The 22141-nt window shown below is 34.5% G+C and overlaps 1 protein-coding gene and 1 long non-coding RNA gene across 8 annotated transcripts in view; one reads left to right on the top strand and one right to left on the bottom strand.

Annotated features, from left to right (window-relative positions):
• LOC122569941 overlaps positions 1-22141 on the top strand; it is a 39004-nt gene that overhangs the window by 1286 nt on the left and 15577 nt on the right. For all 6 annotated transcript variants that reach the window (XM_043731670.1, XM_043731660.1, XM_043731644.1 and 3 more), the window contains exons 3-5: positions 495-2432; positions 2508-2673; positions 2850-2912. In XM_043731670.1, coding sequence (XP_043587605.1) covers positions 495-2432; positions 2508-2673; positions 2850-2912 — 2167 coding nt within the window. The remainder of the gene's footprint in view (positions 1-494; positions 2433-2507; positions 2674-2849; positions 2913-22141) is intronic.
• Positions 2070-21872, bottom strand: LOC122569992. 2 transcript variants are annotated; one of them, XR_006317641.1, is made up of 3 exons: positions 6433-21847; positions 5873-5932; positions 2070-2202 (listed from the first exon to the last, which is right to left on the bottom strand). It is a non-coding gene; the product is annotated as an uncharacterized LOC122569992 (long non-coding RNA). The 2 variants fall into 2 exon arrangements; XR_006317640.1 differs by lacking the exon at positions 2070-2202 and having other exon boundaries at positions 4833-5932; positions 6433-21872.

The following is a 22141-nucleotide window of genomic DNA, read 5'->3' as shown; positions in this document are numbered from 1 at the left end:
AATATGTATATATTTTAGTGAGCTATATATTACTTCGTTTTAAATATTTCCATTACATTACTCTATAATGCATTATATGTCTTTTTCATAAAGTAATATATTTATATGTTCAAATACAAGTATTTGAAAATAATATATTACTTTTGTATAATATTAAGGACTTGTTCAGTTTTTAAATTAAATATTTTTACTTATTGCATGTGACATATTTTACTTAGAATAACCTATATGTATACAGAAAGGAAATTTCATTTTATTCTATTTAAATTAAATATAAAAGTTGAACTTACATATTTATTTTTACCTATATATTTTGTCTATGAAAATAAAAGATTTAAATTCAGTAACAAAATATTCTATATAATTTACATATTTTAATATTATCTGTGATTAAATATAGATGTTAAATACATTACTTGAAGATTCTTTGAAAACAACGAAAAAGATTATATTATAATACTAATTTAATCTTTTTTAATTATTTACTTATATAGATGAATGTAGAAGATGAAGATAGTCAGGATTTAAACAATCCTATGGTCAATGATTTAGTGTCAAAAATTCTTGATGATGATTCAATTGTTGGTGACAACGCTCACAATATTAGTTATAATGGCAATATTCAATATTATTCAGATACTCAATCCTGTATTATGGAAAATAGTACAGATCCTAATTTTACTATGGATCATTTCAACATGCATTCAACATTTAATAAATTGCAGAATAATGTTTCTAATAATGTTAAACCTGAATGTAATTATAACAATCTCTGTGGAGAACTCAAAACATTGAGTCTCAATACATGTGTAGGACAAGTATCAGATCAAGGAAATTTATATAACAATGGGATTGGTGCATATCCTAATACGTATCCATCTGATTCACAATCATATGTATTACGTCCAAATAGTGAAAATTGCTGTGTTAGTGGAAATGCTATGCCTTTATGCAATGATTTATTAACAACTACAAATGAGACAAACACAAGTAAACAGTCTAACTGGACAGAAAATTTGTCAACACCAGGATGCACATCAGATCTATTTGGAAATTATCAACGAATACAAAATTGCACAAACCCAGATCTTAATTTGAACATGGCTCTAACATTGGCACTAGATTCACCTGATCCAATTACTCTGAATGAATTAGAATATCATAATAATATTGGACAGAATGGAACTGCTAATACATATAATAATCCAACACCTTCTATGCATGAATTATACAGCATGACTGCCAATAATCAAAGTTATAGACCAAGTTCAGCAATGACTGATTTGAGTATTGATTCTGGCTTTCTTTCAAATTCTCCATTACAACATTTTTCTCCAGCTGATACAAATTTGCATAATTGTTTTGGGAATAATATACAACGGAGTAATGCTAATGATTATAAGGATTTACATGACTCAAGTAGATTAAGCATGGCAAATATCTCCATACCAAATGAGCAACTTCAATTTTTGCAACAACAAGCTCGTAGCTACAAGTTAAATCAAGCTGTGGACCAAGAATTTAAACAACTAATCGACTATTATCCAAGTGTAAGCGACTTTACCACATCATCGATCAATAATTTAGACACAAATGAAAATTGTCTTACTAATAATGATTATAGAATTGATAATAATTTACTGAAAATTATCAGTCCAAAATCAAAGACTATTGAATCTAAGACATATTCACCAATTGGATTTCCAAAAAATCTAAGTTCGCGTAACACCCATCAGTCAATTGCAAAATATGGATATCACAATTATCAACATTACACTGCCAATAACGGCGAGACTTTAAAAATGTTACCACAAAGTTCCACATCTTATCAGGACTTGAAGCAGCCTAATAGTACTAATACGTATAAGATGGAAGGATTTGATCTTACCAAAGAAATAGCTTTTCCTTCAGTAAGTCATTTGACTAATCAAATCGCAGGGTCTTCAGTGAACAAAGATACTTTTAATTATCTCATGAAACAACGACATCACATGCCAAGAATACAAAATAGTCCTGGTATTCCATCTGCTGATGTCCTCTTTAATTCAGGAATAGTACCAAATCCTGGTACAGTAAGATCTGGAGTATTCCCACCAGTAATGCCAGTTCCTGTACCACTTCCAGTTCCACGTCTATTTTCTGTACTCTATGGTGGAGGTCTGAGCCTTAGAAATGGAAGTGGAGCAGCTAGACGTACAGCACCTTCAAGCATATTGCACTTCAGACTAGAGCAAACTTACGAACAATTTAAACAATTAGAGAAAGAACGAAAGAAATGTGAAGCTGGGTTAGCTGCTCATTTTCCTGGCAAGAGAGTGACAAGTGCAAATAATATACCTATTCCTCGCCTTCAAGGAAATCCATCACGTGTCGATCGTTTAATCATTGATTATTTGAGGGAGCATGCACGTGTCATAACTTTGATTGCAAAGGTAATTATAAACTTTTTTGCATTCTTAGTGATAAAATTGTATTAAATAATATACAGTAATATATTCCTTAAACAGATGGAACGTTTGCGAGGGACCACGATGAATCAACGCGTACATAAAGCTATGGAGTATTGGTTAGAAGCAATAAAATTTGTTCAAGAATGTCGTAAACGAGAAATCGCAAATGCTACTAAACGCCAGAAAGAGAACCCACCGTGTATTCTTGTATACAACGATAATGGTATGTTCATAGCATATTTAATTGCATATTCAACTATAGATCTAGTTACAGTTCCATGGAATTGTAACTCATTACTTTTTAAATCTTTCTTAAAGCTTCTAAACATTGAATATTCTTATTACTAAAGTAATAATAGAGAAAACTTTTATATTTAAACCATTGATTTATGTTTACAGATATATTAACATTGGCAGCCAGTGTCTACGAATTGACGAAGGCATCTCGATATGCAAGAACTGGTATGTATAACGCATTACAAGCTACACTATTATATGATTTGGATATAGAAAAGAAAGTCGTGGAAACTTCTAAAGATCCAGTTCTTGTGATAAAACGTAATGAAAGTCAGATAGCAGGTGACGTTGGCGATTATTCAAACTGTACCTAGCAAGATTTTGAAAGCCGCTTTTCCATTTTGTGCGACAAAACATAGATCCAGTCCAGCAGCTTTTTACTTACGTATTCTGCGTTACGTTAATGAAAAGCTTTTGCTGGCGTTTATCATAATTTTATCGCTGAGACAAAAAAAATGCCGCCCACTAATTGCGAAGTTTTCAAAGCATCATACGAAAAAGTACGCGTACTTGCGTCGAAATAGGAAAATCGTATGCGTGTCTACTTTTTACAAGTTAATATTATAGGAACTCCATAGTTTTCTACTGTACATATTTTTATCCTACAGTCTTGAGAGTGTCAGTTCTCGGTATACAATACTTGTGATCCAGTTATCTATCGTACATATGTCGCACTTTCAAGTGATTTTGCTTGTTCTTTGCTAATGTACTAACGAAAAGAAAACTTACGAACGTCGATATTTTTATCTTTGGGTATGTTGTCTTGCGTATTTCACATTGCCAAAGATAATCATTTCAAATTTATTGAGGATCCGATACTCGTAGAAAGGAAAAACGGAGAACAAGATTGCTCAGACGTACTAAAAGAAATACAAAAAAAGAAAAAAAGAAAAAGAGAAAAAAGGAACGTTCGCCAGAATCTCCGACTATTACTCGTTTGCGTATGTGTCATAGGCTAGATAATATAGGCTAAATTTTATCAATATATTTGTTCAGAGTGCTAGGCAGTAATTTCTTAGACTAGTTCAATGTGGCCTTCCTTAAATGTGTGACCCAAGATGTATATCAGGTAGTCAAAATACATCTCGAAAACTTCGAATATTTCGAAAAACTGAAAATGCGATGCGGCAACTTAAATCTCAGATCGGGTGAGCTTTTCTCAATCTGTGAAATATGTGTAGCCTTTGATCTGATTCGGTATATAGATATATATATAATAGATATATATACAACGCAAATGATGTCCATTATACTACACATAAATCTTTGTTAAAAGAGAGGACTTTTCTAACGCATACTCGCTACACGCATACACAAAAGCGTGCTCTGGCGTAACATTTACGCACAGCACATAGTCACAGTTACGTGTAAAATAAAATACAAAATATTCGTGTATAATTACACACATATACGTGGAATATTATATATGTACGTATACCTATACGTATACATGTCTATGTGTGTACGTGCACATACCTATGTGCAAGTATACGTACAACTCGTATAAGGTATATAGAGAATTTTTAACGTGCATACGTGAGACACAAAACTATTCCTACATACTTACTACATGTACGTTCTAGGCAAGTTAATTAGCTCTATAACGGCCGACTTGCAAAGTTCAGCATTTCCTCTACTCAATATTGAGTAATCTCTTTCATACTGATGATTTGTTAAGCTCAGGATATTTTAACGTTCCAACGTGCGTATGTACAATTTCGTACGAATTCGTTTTATTATAATTTAAGCCGCGATATAATCGCGCAAGTTCGAGCTCCACGGAAGCATCGAACGTCGTTCCGTTCTACGTTCTTGAGATGCTTGAACGACGATTATTTCCGTATTCTTATGAAATTATAAAACAGGTATTCGCACAACGACGAGCAAGAGTACTCCGTATTAGAAAAAAAGGGGGAAAAAAAGAAAATGTGAATCTATATAGTGTCCAACACGTAGGGATGACGGTATGATGAGATAACGAAACTTAGGTGCAACATTTTTGCTGTCTGAAGGTCTAACTTTCTTAATATCTAAGCTGTATCGATCGGCCTGTATTGTAATTAGAAATACTCATAAAATCGGTTGTTGGTTATCGAATATCGGTGAAGCTTTAATATAATCATCTCTGTACATATATCCGTTAACTCCCATTTAAGCTGCATTGTGTACGTAGTGATTCCCAATGATAAAAGGGGGAGAAAAACGGTGTGTTGGACTAATTTCTCCGGTACTTCTATATCAATCTTAGGCAGGAGAGACATTAGTAGCAAAGTATTTAATTTAGTTTCTAGCGATAGTTGTTGTTACGAATACAATTTTCTGGCTGTCTTTGTTGCCGATCGCATTAACGAAACAACGTTTCAGATTTTCGACTACATTGTTCCTTTATATTGGCACGTTTCGCAAAATTGTTGAAGCTTTACAAAAAGATTTTATATCGGTATCGTATTTCTCCTTTGCTCGAGACCACTCGCGTATTGACTGATAATTTTATCAATTATATCCATTTATTTTTACAGGTTGAAAGATACAAATTTGAATTTCACCGATGGAAACGCAAATTCTAAAGAATGACTATTATGTAACGTGAAACTGAGTTTCTTGATTGTTTTAGCCACTTGGACGAACGCGTTTCCATACGGGTCGGTATCGAGGAAGCAGAAATAAAGTTTATTGACTTTACACGTAGGCACAAAGTTTCAAACGATATAATTACATCGTGAATTATTAAAAGGAAGATATAGGAGGCGTCGCGTCTTCGAACTTACTGTACTGAAATGAAAGCAATCGCTCGGCTGCAAAGACAACCTTTTGACGGAGAAGGGCCCGGTACTATCCAGTCTTGCGAAAGGTGCAAGATATACATACAGACTGTTAACTCGCTTTTACATAGCGCTTACACATAATCATTGGGGACCATGTCGAGCATCGTCTCCACGTATATCAGCATATCTGAGAACCTCATTTTTCATTAACACGAAGGAACATTTGCATTTCTTCGCAACTTCGTTGTTTGTCTTTCCTTCTTTGTTTCTTTCCTTCTTTCTCTTTTCCTCTTTCCTTTCTCACTTATTCGTTTCATCTAATTTCAGAAATGGGCAGTACGTGAATTTAAAACCCATTACCTTTACGTTGATACTCTTTCGTTTACGTTTCACTTTGTCCCCTGCCTTTTCTTCCCTTCTCTGAAAACGATGAAGGCAACGTAAATACCGAAGGAGAGACGCGTGTGGTCTGGAAGAGAGTCAGACGGCGACGTTCGCTCTCTTCTTTTTTTCTTTTCCATTTCAAGAATCAAACGAGACAAACGATGAAACACGTGTCCGGGAACGTGTCGAAAGTATAGTCTTAGCGAAAATTTAACGGGAACGTAAGAAAGAAAAAAGAAAAAAATACGAAAAATATATGTCTTTGTTAGGGTAAGATAGATTACCGAATGGCTCATTAAAAAAAAAAGTTCGTACAATGAAAAAAGAAGAAGATTACTTTTGCTTGCGTTATGTACATCCAAGAACGTGATAAAGGGAAACGAGTTTTTATAGCTCTGTACGTTGTATGGTTTAGGCTGAAGAAGAAAGCAAGCAGTGCTTTACAGAATTTCCTTCCGCATTTGTCAACGTGTTTATATTGTAACTGTGATATATATAATGCCAATTTGTACATAACTTAACGCTGAGGAACTTACTATCGCGGTAAGAACACGATGAACGCAGTCAACTCTTGTTAGTTTCTTCTTCTTTAACGTCGACGTTTCTTTTCTGTTCTCGACATTTTCTCTTCAGCCAGTTGCTTTTACCGCTGTTCTACGCTATAACTTGGAATGTGATATCGATAGATAAATATACACGTCCAATTATAACTGTGAGGTATCGGCTAGAAACATTCTCTTCGAAAAATTCTGAAACCATCGAGATATACGTTAGCGATATTCGCGCTCATATCGCGAATCGTTTTTTGATAAGTGTTTCATTTAACATTTAACCCATGGTACTTAGCCAGAACAATTGCCAATATCGTGCAATCATCCGAATTATCTATGCTAGTACACTCGATCTCTTCGAAGGCTTCTTGTAGCTTTTGTGAATAAAGTGTCGCGATATAATTTTTCTCGCTATTTCCTCTAGTCTACAAAACGTTATGTGATAACCCATTTTCTTTTTTTTAAATATTCATGTTCGACTTCGGTTTGCATTTTATCAACGTTTCAATTTATCAATGAGTAAGACAGTAAAATGTCCGTTATCTGAAATAAGTACAGGAGACAAAAGCGTTTGGAAAAATAAATATTCACATAATGAAATAATCAGTATTTAGCATATCGGTTTACGTACTATCGTTAAGATGAAGTTGCAATTTGTATATTCGGTATAAAATCAAAATTTATCGGTATTATTCAATTCTAAAGGTTTCGAACAAAATTAAAAAATATGAAACTTACTTGATTCAACGTACATTTAATTTTCTTATCGTCAAAACGATCTAATAAAAGTCTTTTTTTCAAGAACTAAACGTTTTTTCTGTCGAAAATATGAATACGATAACTTCGAATACTCGTAAGAGAATGTTTAGACAAAGGAAATTCTACTGTACACGATCATTATCTTTTGCCATTTCTATTGCGATATCTATCTTAATTTCTAACGCTTACGTAATTCATAGAAAGCTGTTAACGTAAAAGGATAATAATACGATATAAATAATGATTATGTTATTTTTCACGTTGATCAGTATACTGAATTGTTCGTCGCGGAAACATTGGAATCTCATTAATCGTAATACAGAGAAGCGGATGCTTTTTATCAAAATTCTGTAAAATTATAGGAAATCTCTTGCCGGCTGCAACTTCTTCAAACGTTGCGGATGAATTTCACTTGCATAGAAAAAGGAGAATAGAAGAGATCACGTAAGAAAGAGTAGCGCCATTTGCATTCGTCCAGCTTCTTCTATGCGTGTACAACTTCTGTTTTCTTCTTCCTGTTGGAAAAGAACACGAATGAAGCTTTCTCTCGCGTGAAGTTACATATTATATATATACATATTATATGTGCATGCGCACGTATTCAGTGATTACCTCGTATCGTATTTACCTTACGCAGCATCATTAAGAATAGGAACACTATCTATACAGATACGTGTTTGACAATCCTATTTAAATTTGCATGTGATATTATAAACTACCTATAATAGCTAAATATATATGTATCCACCGCGTGTACATGTACTGGTACAGGTTGTTTCACTGATACCCTCAATGATACTTTTCTTTCACATGAACTTTTATTCCATTGAACTTCCGACCGTAAACGTCTGAGTTGCTTCTAATTGAAATAGTCGGTGAAATTTCGGTATGTTGAACGCTTGTTTATATCGTCAAGAGAATAATTGAATTTTTATAAATTGAGATTATTTCCGATTCGGTTTGTGCTTTAATTAACACGCGTTATAATTAATAAATAAAAAGAGATCGTATGAAAAAGCAGGTTTTATCAGGTTAGTTGCATACTGGTACAAATATGTCTGATAATATATCGTCTGTTTCTCCTTGCTACCTGATCTCTTGCCAGTCTTCTCTTACATTAGGTCTTCTCACGCTGCTATATTTTGCAGTTTTGTACATACTTGTACTTTATCTAATGTTGATATTATTTACTGAATAATTCGATGTGTCGTAAAAGCTAAAATTACGTTCTAAGTAGTAAAAGGTATGCGTGTGTATGCGTGTATATGCGTGTGTGTAAAATTAGCGAAACATCCTGTACATTCCGTATATGTACGTTCACATGCTCGTGTATGTGAGTATACAACTAATTTTGCGAACGCTCACGAGGCAACAAGGAGTTACATAGGAAAAGTCTTAATCGTCCATACAGAGATGTATATAAAGCAGACAAAGTAATAACGAAGAAAAGTAGACAAGAAACCGACCAATGTTTAACTCACGAGACTCTCAAGACGTTAAGTGGATATTCATAAGACTCAACTATTTCTTTGCCGATAGATACATAGGACGTTAATAGCGAAATCGTTCCGCTTATATTGGGATAATATTCCCCAAAATTCCAAACGATAATTAGGATCAGTACAGGGTCCGCATAATTCATTTTCAATCGTATAAGTAATTGCTATACGAATTAGCTTAGCGCGCAACATTAGACAGTGTTTAATTTCGTTTATTACGTATTTTGTACGACTGATATCGGGATCAATTTTTGTGTTCAATTTTTTTCTTTTTTCTTTCTTTCAAACGTACAATTCAATTTTATAAATCGTTAGTGTTTTATAATTTGACGTGATTCATCTTCGATTGTCTAATTTCGAGATACACTCCGAAAACGCGTGTTCTACGATCTTTTTTATCTTAGTATTCCTCGTTTGATTAGAATTTCGAAATAGAACCGACAATATTAAATATCGTTATTACCTTCGATTTTCAATTTTTTAATATACAATTTTCACTTATCGAATTTGCGGTTGCATTTCCCTTTTCCTTCAAGCTTATTCCACACGCTTACTTTAATCTCGAATAGTATTCATTTCATTCATTGCTAACGTTTAAACAAAAAGCTGTCGAACAACTAGCCATTTTTCCTTTGAAATTGTTTTCACTGCCAAAATTGCTTCGATTTTTTTGTGATTATTTTTCTATTGTAAGAGAGATACTCGTACAGTCATGTTCACGTACTTTTGGATCTAGAATTCTTTCATACATTTTTGGCTATAATAACTTATTTGTAAAAATCTAAAACGCTCGAAAAAATTCCGAATTCATGCCTTTCTGTCAGTTTGCAATTATTCTTTCACAATTGCTCTGATTTTAGTTTGCTGTAAATCTATCTTCGGGAATAGATTTCTATTCCTGAGATCTCGAATAACGTAACTCTCGTAAATCGGAATTATTTCACCTCGGATTGCCTATCGTTTTCTTAAATCTGACACGTGCTACGCTGTGACCATGGCACAAAACGTATATCGACGAGATCAATAAGCCAGTACACGCCAAAATTGATGTGTCGCAGTTTTCATATATTTCCTGAGGCAAATAGCAAACTTGTTAATCTGATATTTATGTATTTTACAACACTCATTTCTTTGCTATTCTTTACTTATACCTTACTATACATGTACTTCTATTCTTTATCCTAATACTATAAAATAACTTTCAAGTGTTCAAGCATCTCGTTAATTTGTATACTTCGATAGACACGGAACATTATTGGGTAATTTTATAAGAATTTCTAGCTACGTTTTTTAATAGGATAAATATATTAAGTTTAATAGATATTATAAACGATATTAAATACTGTCTCGAGCTGATATTTTTATTTTCAAGCGTGTAGATTTTTATTTCAGAGTAGCCAGAGTCAGTTGGTCCAGGTCATTCCAATTGGCGAGTGTCAATTACTTTGCACTTGTTAGTCTTCGTTTCGTTCTCGATTCGTTGTAGCATTCGTCAGTGCACGAATTGCCTGAACGTTAACTCTTATCCACATTTATTCTACGAATATCACGGTGTTTAGTTCCACGTGAAATTGAATTAAGTTCCCATATAATTCGATTAAAATAGTTCGATATATAGTCAATAAAGGTGTCTCGGTTATCAATCGCTGAGCAGTTTACACCATTGATTAATAATACGTTAGTAATCGACCAATAGAACAATTTCGCCATGGAAAACATTTAACTGTTTGGCACTAATGGAAACGCGATGCGTTCAAAACTACCCATTCCTACAAAGTGAACATGTATGCCTAAGATATACACACACTTACGTAACGTGGATAAATTATGGGTATTTGCCCATTTAAAAGGCAATATTTTTCTTGGAACGATCCTCGATCATATATAGACGGAATGCTATTGATAGTATTTGTACGATAGTTAACGATTTTTATCGCGTACCTTCGAACGCCAGTACAGCTTCAGAGGAACTTCAAAGATGGTGCAAAGAATCGTATTTGCGTAATAATTACCGTGACAACAGTTTCGTTTTTCCATGTAATCTTCGACAATGTATACGCTTTGACGATCGTGTCAAATTGTTTGATCGTAATTCTTGATGTAATTTTCTGTCTCTATGACGAGTGTGCGTTACATAGCAGATTCGAGTTTATTTCGAATATCATTAATTTCTTTTACTACGATTTTTCCAATCAAATTATTTCCACACGATTGATAAAATATTAAAATATACGAGAAAAACTATCGAGCTTGTGAAAACGTATTAAAAGCTATCTAAAATCTCCAAATTTTATCATCAGCACGTCGAATAGATAATTATTCTTCGTAACCGGGATCGTTGTTAATGATACATTAACGACTCATTAGTACGTAGCTTCTGTAATAAAGTCAACATCCTCAAGAATGTCTGCAATATCTTGCATACCTATATATTTTCTGTTTCATCCCATTACTCGTTAGAGCGATCGGTATGATCTTTCGGTTTTCTGGTTCTACTGGCGCTCATGATTTTCAAGTAGAAACTGTATTACAAAACACAAATATCTAAAGTAAGAATGATTGTATTAAATTAAGAAAGAGATTTCTAAATCGTATTATACACACTACCGTCACGTCAGCGGAGAGGGGATGGCGATTTCGCAAGTTGAGGATTGTCGTTATAGGTAACGAAGCTTCAGTTAGATCCGAGTTAAGAGTTACTTAATTTCGGAATATTTCGTTTTAATTTGCATTCTATGTCTCGCGCGATAAATACGATCATCGATCGTGTTCGTCGCCTTTCTATCTCGTAAATTAAAATAATACTCGAAAATTAAGTAAAGTAAATCGATGGAAACTCTTGTGGATCTCCCAAATCCCAATGATTCCAATCAAGAGTTAAATTAAAAATCTGTAAAATATCGAAACAAGGGAAGAGATAACGACAAGTATATAATAACAAGTTCAATATGCAATAAGTGTACGTTCAAAGGAAAAGATACTAATATAGAGAGAAAAAAAAGAAATTGTACGTAGGTAACATAGTATTGGAGGATGTATTGTTCGTGTTAGAATGACTAGCTCTGTCGAAGCCTCTGTATTTAATATCGGTGTGACTTTACCTTTCTTTGAAATCCGACAAAGAAAGAGGTGGTTCTGCTACAGCTTAGAAAGTTTCTAATATTAGGTGTGACAAACTAGCGATAGGTATTTCATTTGTTTCCGTCTAGAAGCTTCCTAAGAGCTTGACTCGACAAGTTCGAGGTGCTGGAACTTTCAAATATTCTTGAAAGCCGCGAATTTAGTGGATTGGAAAATTGACTTCGCTCTCGACAACATTGTTTGAGAGACTTCAGGAGGACGATGCGTCCCTTTCCTTGCAACTTTTTTGTAGTTTTTATTATTACATGTAGACAAAACATAGAGGCCTATCGCGTGTGCAACTTGTTTCGAAATTATTGGTATAGATTGCCAATATAAGGCAATATACCTTTCGAGAAAGGTTGCTATGAAGAGCGAGTAAAAAGTATTTATTTCTTATTTATAGGTATGTCGTTAACGCGTATCTATTTCTCTCTCTACCTTCCTTTACCATCTTTCGTCATTTATAAAAATGTGGTCGAAATTGAATACTTAATATACTGTTTTTTAAATTATATAATCGAGCAAATATTTTATTGAGATAAATAAATCTTTGGAAATAATGATAATTGTATTGTGTATTATATAACAATACATCGATAATTACATTATGCGATAATGTAATTAAAGCGGTAAATAAACCGGTGAGAAGATTAAGTTGATCTATGAACCTATTGACGTTGAAAAATTTTCTTACGTAAACCATTTTACACAGTTAGTCAATCTGTACTTATAATTCGAAGTCTCGGTGCAAACTTCTAATGTATTTGTGCTTTTGCCGCTATCTTCCTATCCGTCAGTCGGTAACTTAGTAATAATTTAGTAATAATAACGTTAAGTCATTGTTTAGCGGACAACAACTCAGAAACGTTTTTATCGAATGTTTGTACGATTTGTACGATTGATTCCATTCGAAACTTACACTCGATCGTATCGAACTCTCGAGATCTGAAACTACATGTCTCACGCGTTCATTCACTCGAACAAACAACTTCTCTAGTGCAGTAATTGAAGCACATGTATATGTATAAAAAAAACATTATCTTATCTCGGAGATAGATAAAATATTCAGTTCGAAAACCGACTAATCCACGGTGATAGCAATTTCGTACTTTTCGAATTAACGATTGTAAATCGTTTTATCAGAAGATATCGATGAGCTCTTATAAACTCGTGTACTACAATCGAATAGAATTACTCGATCGATAAAATATCAATATCGAACGTCGTGTTATCGATGTGAAAAATAGATAGACTCGAGGAGCAAACGCCGAGAACTTACGTATGAGTATTTCTGATACTATGAGAAGTCAAGGACCGTAGGGAACACATATAATCACAAAGATACAGAGAGAATCTGTAATTCCTGATTAGGAAAGAAGGTAGTAAAGTTTAGTTACTTCGATGTTAGCGATAGTTCGCAAAGATTCGAAAGAGATAATAGGCGAGTAGAGTTGTGAACGAGAAGACGAAATCGATAATTAGTAACGATTAGTAAACGATTAATAGATAAATAACATATTACACGTACATATGCATATACATATATGTGGACATTTACGTGAGTAATTCGTAGTAAAACGTCGGAAGCGGACGATTAGATAAATTAGATGATATTTGTACGCGTGTACAAGGAAAAGAAAATTTGTGAAATTCGAAATAGCCGGTGAACACGGCGTTTAGGGAAATTTCGCTGGTAGGAGACGGACAAATCTTAGATATCGTTTAATATTCGATGTCAAACCTCTGGCGAGGTTCGCTACTTTGCCGCTGATACTCGAATCACTGTTTGCTCGTTAATGCATCTATTATCGAGAACTCTTTGGAGATTATCGACGCTGACGAGCAACGATGGGTTAGTTCAAATTCTTAGCATAATTCTCCGCTAATCCTAGACGCGTATACTATAATTTTCTATTCGTGCAATACGCGTCGATGGGGGGTGGTGCGTTTAATTGTAAATAATCTGAGCGATCTTTTTTCGACGTTTCTCTCGTGCGAGAGAACGTTAAAAAAAATGAAATTACGCGACAATTATACGCGTATCGTCAACGATCCTTCCTCGTTTCTTTTTCGTTTGTCTCTTTGATTTTATCGCCTGTGGTATTCTTTTTTTTGTTTTTTCTTTTACATTTTACTTTTTTCTTTATATATCGACTTAGCTTAAGGATTTCATATTTACGATAATTCATAGAATAATTCCTCGATAGGATATCGTATTATTATCGATCAAAGGTATACGTTAAAACTGAAATATTTTCTTTCGTTTTCGTTGCTTAACAACAATGAACAAAACGGAAATACGTTTCGCATCTTCCCGATGTTTCAAACGCATTTTGCCAAAGTTATATTCCTGCTTTCCTTCGTTAATCGATTTAGCTAATTTACCGTATTTAATCAGTATAGATAATTATAGTAGAAAAGTTATATTTATTTTCCTTTCGATTATACCAGCGACGATTGTTTTAACGTTGTTTGCGCACCGTAACACGTCACATATCGATGATTGATGACGAGTGTCAGCGTTATCTTGCCAGTAGGTTGATGATTAACATAATTCTACTTGTTTCGCGTTGAACAAAAAAAAAAAAGAGAAAAAGAAGAAAAACAGAAGAAAAAGGAAGGAAACAAGTAAAACGCAATCGTTGAGAATCATTCGTGTCGTTAAAAGGAGATATCACAACTATTGATAGATTTAATGCAAATGAATAATTATATATCTTCTTGTCTATGGGGTCGGGGCTAAACGATAAATGGAAGACGATTCAGAAAATTCGTTTCTTTGTTTCGTTGAACGTATTGCAAAAGAACATTGTCCGCGTAGTATCTCTAGAAAGTTTTCTAGCTTAATAATGCTTTCGCGTAAGCGACGATAATATTCTATTCCAACGCGTTCGACGTTATTACCCGAAGAAACGAATTTTTCAATTTCACGTTTTCTCTTCGCTTTTGAGCTACTATCGCGAGATACTAGCTTTACATGATGTATATGTATATATGATGGACAAACAGAGAAAAAGAAAAAAAATGGACACAATCGTATGCAAAATTGCATAAGTGGTAAGAGCAGTGAAGAATTGTCGCTTTCGCCGCTAATATCTAAACTATGGATCGCTGCTACGGATCCTCAATCAAATTCAGCGATCGAATGTCGCAATCATCGGTACGCTTCAGTGTCCAGGAAAATGAAAAACGAGGGGGGAGTGTGAGAGTGGAAAAAAACAAAAAAAAAAAAATAGAGAGAAGACAGAGGAGGAAACGTATAAAATAAAAGCAGCGTTGTATCGCCGATGTTTAGAATGTTCAGCGAGTAATTTAGATCGCAGGTTGAAAGTTCTCAGGGAAATGCAACCAGAAGAGAGGCACGTAAGCATAAGAAATGCTCGGCCTGATCGATATTCTTTCCTGGTGCTGACGAAGGATCTCGATAATTTGAGAAAATCTCGATGAAAATGTGACGAGGCGGCTGTTACTGAAATTTAAATGAAAACGAAAACAATTCCACGTAACTGAGTCATCGATGCAAAAATCAATTCTCGGAACGTTCTTCGTATCCTGAGTTTTTCCACCTTGGTAATTTTTGGTGGCACCAGAATGAGACGTTCCACGAGGAACGAACGTTAATACCAACGGCGGGAGAACCGATATTCTTGGTCCTAACGCTCTCTACTATATCATTGCCTCGTTATTTGTCACTGCTGCTCTTTTCTACTTTTTTATATTTTAGATGGTTTACACGATAGAACACATTTTGTACGTTGTAATATTTCTTAACGGTAACACAAGAGCGATCGAGACTGCGTAAATCGAGGATAGTTACGAGAGACATAGAACATTCTGTTTCGACGACACGATTGCTCATAACGAATTGTCGAGGTCCTTCGGGATCCAGCTTTTCGCCGCCTCATCGAACGAGAAAAAGAAGTGCGATCTCCTGGCCATCATATTATACGCGTAGGTTCGTTCGTTCGTACGAAGACAATCGTTTTACTTCGAAAAGTAAAAACAAAAAAAGAAAAAAAGACAAAAAAGAAAACAAAAAAAAAAGTATTCCAAACTTCAGGGTAACGGGTCAACGATGGTCGAGTATTATCGAGAAATTAAACAAATAATGAAAGAGAGATAATAATTAAACAAATAATAAAGATGAAGTCTAAATAAACATCGACATCGCGAAGAGAATACTGCTTGGTTTGCGGACCATTAAATACCAAATACTATACAACGATCGCGTTACAATAGTTATTTAACATAGATTTGGAACGCTAGGGAGGATAGCGACGGGAACGGTTGAAGACGATTTCTCCTTCATCGGAATAAAGTCTACTTCGACGAGGAAGCGTGATCGAAATCCAAACGCGGGATTTCTTTACCGTTTTTGCGGTTGTCGGTTAGTAAATTTGATTGAGGACGTCATTTGTAAGGAATCACCTATAGATTCGTGTACGTTTCTCTAGTGGTAACTCGAAGATCGATTAGCTTTTTCTTACTAGCACATTTTTTGGTAATAACGATCAAGGTAGAAACGAGAGAGAAAGAGAGAAACAGAGAGAGAATGCGAGTTCGGTCTTAGAAAACTTGTCGCGCAAGTCGATCCTGGATACTGTTACAGACGTACGGCCTGGAGGGCTTTTTTTTTTTTTAAAGGAAAAGAATTTGATCTTTTACAAAGTTCCTCGATCGCGAAAGAAGACTTCAATTCAGTTTTTCGTTTCTTCTATTTTCCTCCGAACTTCCTTTCGAACCTAAGCGAAAGAAAGAATTTCACTTTTCATCGCCGCTTATAAGATTCTTGTACTTCTGACTATTTCTAAAGGATCGCAAATCCGGTATCGACGCTCTTGAAGAAGAATTTTGAGTGTCTTATTTTTAGGCGTACACTTCAGGAAGGTTGGGCAAAAATTTCGGCATAAATGCGTAAGTCAGAGCGCGAAAAGAAGAATTTATGTAAATATATGTGCATGAAGGAATTTCAAAGTACTTTGGAAGTGTTCTGCGTAAGTTCCGATACACGCGTACACACTATTTTACTATCAGTTACCATAAGATATTCGGAGTCGCTCAAAGATGTTTAAAGCACCGAAATTAGCACAAATATTCTTACTAATCTCTTATTTTCGTTTTATTTACTATTAACATTATTACTATTTTATTTATTTTTCGCTACAGTCCCGCTATTTCGATGTTTGCAATATCTGATCTTAATGCTACGTTAAATTATATTTATAAAGATACTTATTTCTATGAACGTATTTTCTTATTTTAACACGTACAACATGTAAAAGTGGTTTACAATTTTTGTCCAACTTTTTCGAAAAGTCTCGCAGAGAGGAATAATTATTTTTCGCGTAACGATCTCAGTGATTTTTATTAGGTACGAAAAATTTCACTCGATCACTACACTAGTCTATCATCGCTTACGTAGCTTCCATAGGCCGAAATACAGAGCTCGATTTTATCGTGTTTCGAACATATCGGAAAATCCTCGGAATTCGCGTGCTATCAAGGTTGCACTTTGCTCGTGAAGCATCGCATAATCTCGTGTCACTTGCCATGAAGAGAAGAAATACGCAGCGGGTGCAGAACGTTTCGGGTCTAATTATTTGCTCACGCGCGTATGTACACGCGACAGACGTTTACTATTCGCCTGCGATTCCATTACGAAGGATACTCGTCGAATTTTGAACGTCTCGCGTGGTACACGTGGATACGTATCACAGAGAGAAACAAAGTGCAGATCCCATCGGACATATTTTGTCATGACGTTCGATCATAGAACGCGAATCTATGCTTCGATGTACGAGCCCCGAGCGATTAGGATTATGTCGAGCCGTTACACTTAAATAGCGAATTCTGCTATCTCGCGCGGTGCTTAAAATTTGACTGAACATTAACATTGCGTCCATGTGTATCAAATTTTAAGCAAACAAAGTATCACAACGTATGTAGATAATATCGCGGAAGAAATTAAACGAAAAAAAAAAAATTAAGAGAGAGAAAGATATGTAATGGAAAAATATATAAGTGTGGTCGAACGATGAGATGGTAAGAGATGAAAAATAAAAAAAAGAAAGAACAGTGCTCAAATCTTAAATGGCTATGCGTCTCGGCGTGCATCTTTTTAACAAGTCATGCGTGCAGAACATTATACATTCACACATATACACACACGTACGTACATACATACACTAAAGACTGTAGAGATTCTTGAAAAAAAACGACGGTAACTCTCACCTTCTGTAAACTGCACAAAATAATTTTTTACGGATGCATTAATATTCGTGTAAATGTGTTGTTATTTACGACAGTGCCACCGAATCGCAAAACGCGAGAAAGAGGAGGAAAAAGAAAAGATACATTCATTCACTTTCGTCGTCGTTTTTTCGCAAGCGATCGTGTACGTTTGCCTATACTCGATGAATCTTTATATTCGTTACGCTTAACTCGTATCAACGTTGTGTTACTCTACGACTGTTTTTTAAAAGAGAAAAGGTTCGTGTCAGGAGACTAATTGCGATAAAGTACACTATATACTGCCGGAAAAAAAGAGAGAATCATTAACCGAGGTATATCATCATTAATTTTAGCCCAAGCGATGACGCTCGATTCGCAGATATTGTATGGGACGAATTAGAACAATGGTACAATAAAGGTGGTTTTTACTAGAATTCCATTACAAATTTCTTATTTGTGTTCCTGAAATCTCTCGGATAATCGATTAAATCTCAACTGAAGCGTTTTTGATTGATATTATTTCCCGATATTGCTTGCAGATTCGGATATTTTCATATTACTCGAGAAAGCATTTTTTAACGACTTTTTTAAATGTCACTTACCAGCATACGGTTCTTCTTCTTTCTTTTTTTTATTGCGTACATATAAACAATTTAAAAACCGGAATATACCATTGAGACCTTTAAAGCGACAAACAGAAAAAAAACTTATAAATATTAAAAAAAGAAGAAACAATTTGACCAATTTTTAATATCAACGCGTACGCTTTTGCTTCCGCATCGATTAATTTCATAATTTTCCGTTTGCGTTTGAGCTTATTTCTCTCGTATTATTTTTTTACGTGTGACAAAACGAAAACAAAAGGTTTGCTCGAATCGAAGATGAGGCAACGGCAATAATAATGATTGGCGCACGTGTCGTGTCTGATCGACTCTCTAGCTTGTTCGTTTGTTCAACTTCTTCGATGCTTTTGGGCTGTGATTTTACAACGCTAATAACCCAAAAAGGTCGCACTATTTATTCTCAAGTGAAACTGAATCGACAATCCAACTAAACCAGAGAGAACTTTTAAGGACTTTAAAACGACGTTTTCTTATTAGCCCTTTCTTCGACGTTTAGACAAGAGAATTCTTCGGCATCCTTTAACTTAAGCGCCAGTGAATAGATGTTTACCGCGATAACGTGGATCGTACAGTTTTTCGGGTAAACGTAATATTATATGGATGATGGTGAAAAAATTTCTCGGAATGAGAGAAAAAAGGGACGTTGCAAAATATAAAGGAAAAGAAGCCAGAGGGCCAGAGCAGAGAAGCAAATAGCGTAACAGATGCGTGAGCTTGGATATGAGAGAGAAGGAAAGAAAATTAAATCTGTCGTTCTTAGTGTTTTTTATATATATATTATATATGTTTACGTTTCAATGTACACTACGAATCGTATTAATGATACGTATATGATAATATAACAATAATATATATTATATACATATATATATTATATATATATATATGAATGATATATCGTTAAATGGGCTGTGGTAGAAACCTTTATATACTTTATACACCAGACGAGTCGGATCCTCTTGTTTCGTTTGTCTTTCGAGAGAAATGAACAATTACTGACTATAACGGAAGGAAATACAAAGGAAAAAAACAAGAACGAAACGAACAAAATGATCGAAAAGTATAGATAGAGGCGAGACGTATATGTGCACACGAGAAAGAGAAAGAAAAAGAGAGATACGGCATCATTTTACAAAGACGCTTCAGTCGTTTGAGTGCGTAGCCACTTGTCCTATATTCTGTCACACAACGATTACCTTGCACAAAATGTACCTAATTATACTTAAATAGTAGGATCCGTCTTAATGATTGTCAATAATATTGTACCTACCGTACCCGTGGACACGGGCAAATTATGATATTAGACTTTAAGGCTGTAAGGCGTAACTACGATTAGATAGAAAACCCAGTCGCTAAACAAACTGTATAACTGTGATGCACCTGCTTCGAAGGAAACACCTCGAATTCTGTAACGAATATAAATGCAGAATGCTAGTTTTCGTACTTAGTAAAAAATATTGTTGCGATGCCCGTTGTTTTAGGTCTTTCCTTTCCCCTCTCCTTCGAAACTGTATTTCTTTTCTTTTGTACTAGTTTAATTCCAAGAGACAAACGTTGTTTCTAATGGAAACTGTTTGACCAGTGACTACTTATAGAATTGCAATATGTAACACATAACCTCTCGGTGTAATATTGACATTTAGAAGCTTTTTTTGCGATGTTGTTACCTGAAAGAATACTTAGATAATAATATATATTAATTCTAGAGAATATTAGCGTTAATTGTACGCACGATGTTTTCCATGACGTTGAGAAGAAAACTTTCGACGAGTTTTCGTAATATCGTTTTAAAGAACCGGGCATTAATCGTTTTGTTGCATCGATAGATTCGTTCTTCTTCTGTTTTGATTAGTTTAAAAAAACATACTTGTTCTTTTCTTTTTTAATCGTTTTGGTGTTTTCGATTCTTAAAAAAAAGAAAAAAAAACACGAAAGTAAGCATGCACAATCGCAAGTCCCTTCTAAATTACTTCTCGTCGTAAAGTAAACGTATATATCATCTTCGAAGCAGCGTGCACGAATAATCGTTCATATGAATGTCATAGCCTTAGTTTCGCTAGTTGAGAAGAAGAAAGAATGTTTTAGATCCTTGCTCAATAAATAAAATATTAATTTCGATGTCACAAATTATATACCGATATTAATTTTAAGTTAGATTCCCAAAGCAAAACAACGTCGACCATTTTTGCGAAACGAATTGAATATACGTACAGTTTAACATGTAAGTACACGTGCATAGTAAAATATGCCTAATATGAGCAACGGATTTTCGTATTCTCGTTATCGATAATTAGATGAATTGTAGTTGTCCGGTCGACATCTATCAACGAATCGTTTCTTTCCCATTTTTAGTTTGCGTAATTCTTTCGCGTCAGCATTTTCGAGTAAACGTCGCGAAGTTTGTCTTGCGTGCGTGTCTAAAATTGCATTCTTAAACTCGCGCCGATTTCCGTCGATTTCCGCTCACTCTTTCAAGAAATGACAGAAAGGATTCGCCGGAGGGTTCCAAACGAAACATTTGTCTCGCAAAGTTGGACACACACAGGACCATGTTTTCGTAAAAGTAGAGATAAGACCTGAGCTTAATGTATTCTCTCGTGAAACCATGTATAAAACTCCTGTTTGTACCTTACTAGTTTACTATGACGCTATTATAGATTACGTATAGAGGAATTGAAAGTGAAAGAAAAAAGCGGTCGAATAAATAAGATGAAAACAAGAGAGCGCGCGAGAGAGAAAGAGCGAACGAGCGAGCGAAAGAACGAGAGACAAAACAGATAAAGAGATAGGAATGTTTAGTGTCCATTCGAAGATCACGTTAAGTCCGTTATTTTTCGCTACGAAGCGACGAAAAATTAGTGTTAGTATAATTAGTAACAAAAAATGCATATAATTATCGTGCTTTCGCTTCGAGAATGTTTCATAATTCTGATTAGATTGTTTTGTGGCGTATCAGATATAACGCCGTTTGGTGAAAGACTATATCAGCAAGGCTGGTGATTAGACTCCGATTAGTTTCCTTCTTTATGTTAAACATGTTAACGGTTTAGCAAATGTGTTTTACTGAAAGTGTCCTTCCTATGTAAATTTACTTGTTTGTCCTCATAAATTATAAATAAATAATATCTTTCGTGTTCACGTATCTGCAGTCCTTTAAATTTAATTCTCCTCCGAAATAAGTGATGCTGATGAAAAGGTACGTAATAAATACTACTTTACATTATATTACAAAAGTAATTAAATGTTCTTCGAAATATGCATGTAAATTTAATTAATCTGCATAAAAATAATTAAACATAATTAAATTTTTTTAATTGAATTATTTTTCTCTCATCTAAAAAATGATGCAATGAAAAGAAACTCAATTCATTTAAAAATGAAAACAAATAATCTTTTGTATCAATGGTAATTCAATTAAATAAATTAACGATATAATGAAAGAAGATATAATTATAGAAA

The sequence above is a fragment of the Bombus pyrosoma genome, linkage group LG1, assembly GCF_014825855.1.
Source record: "Bombus pyrosoma isolate SC7728 linkage group LG1, ASM1482585v1, whole genome shotgun sequence".
Taxonomy (NCBI): Eukaryota; Metazoa; Arthropoda; class Insecta; order Hymenoptera; family Apidae; genus Bombus; species Bombus pyrosoma.
The sequence above is the reverse complement of the archived record's forward strand: the minus strand, read 5'-3'. Positions and strand labels throughout refer to the sequence as shown.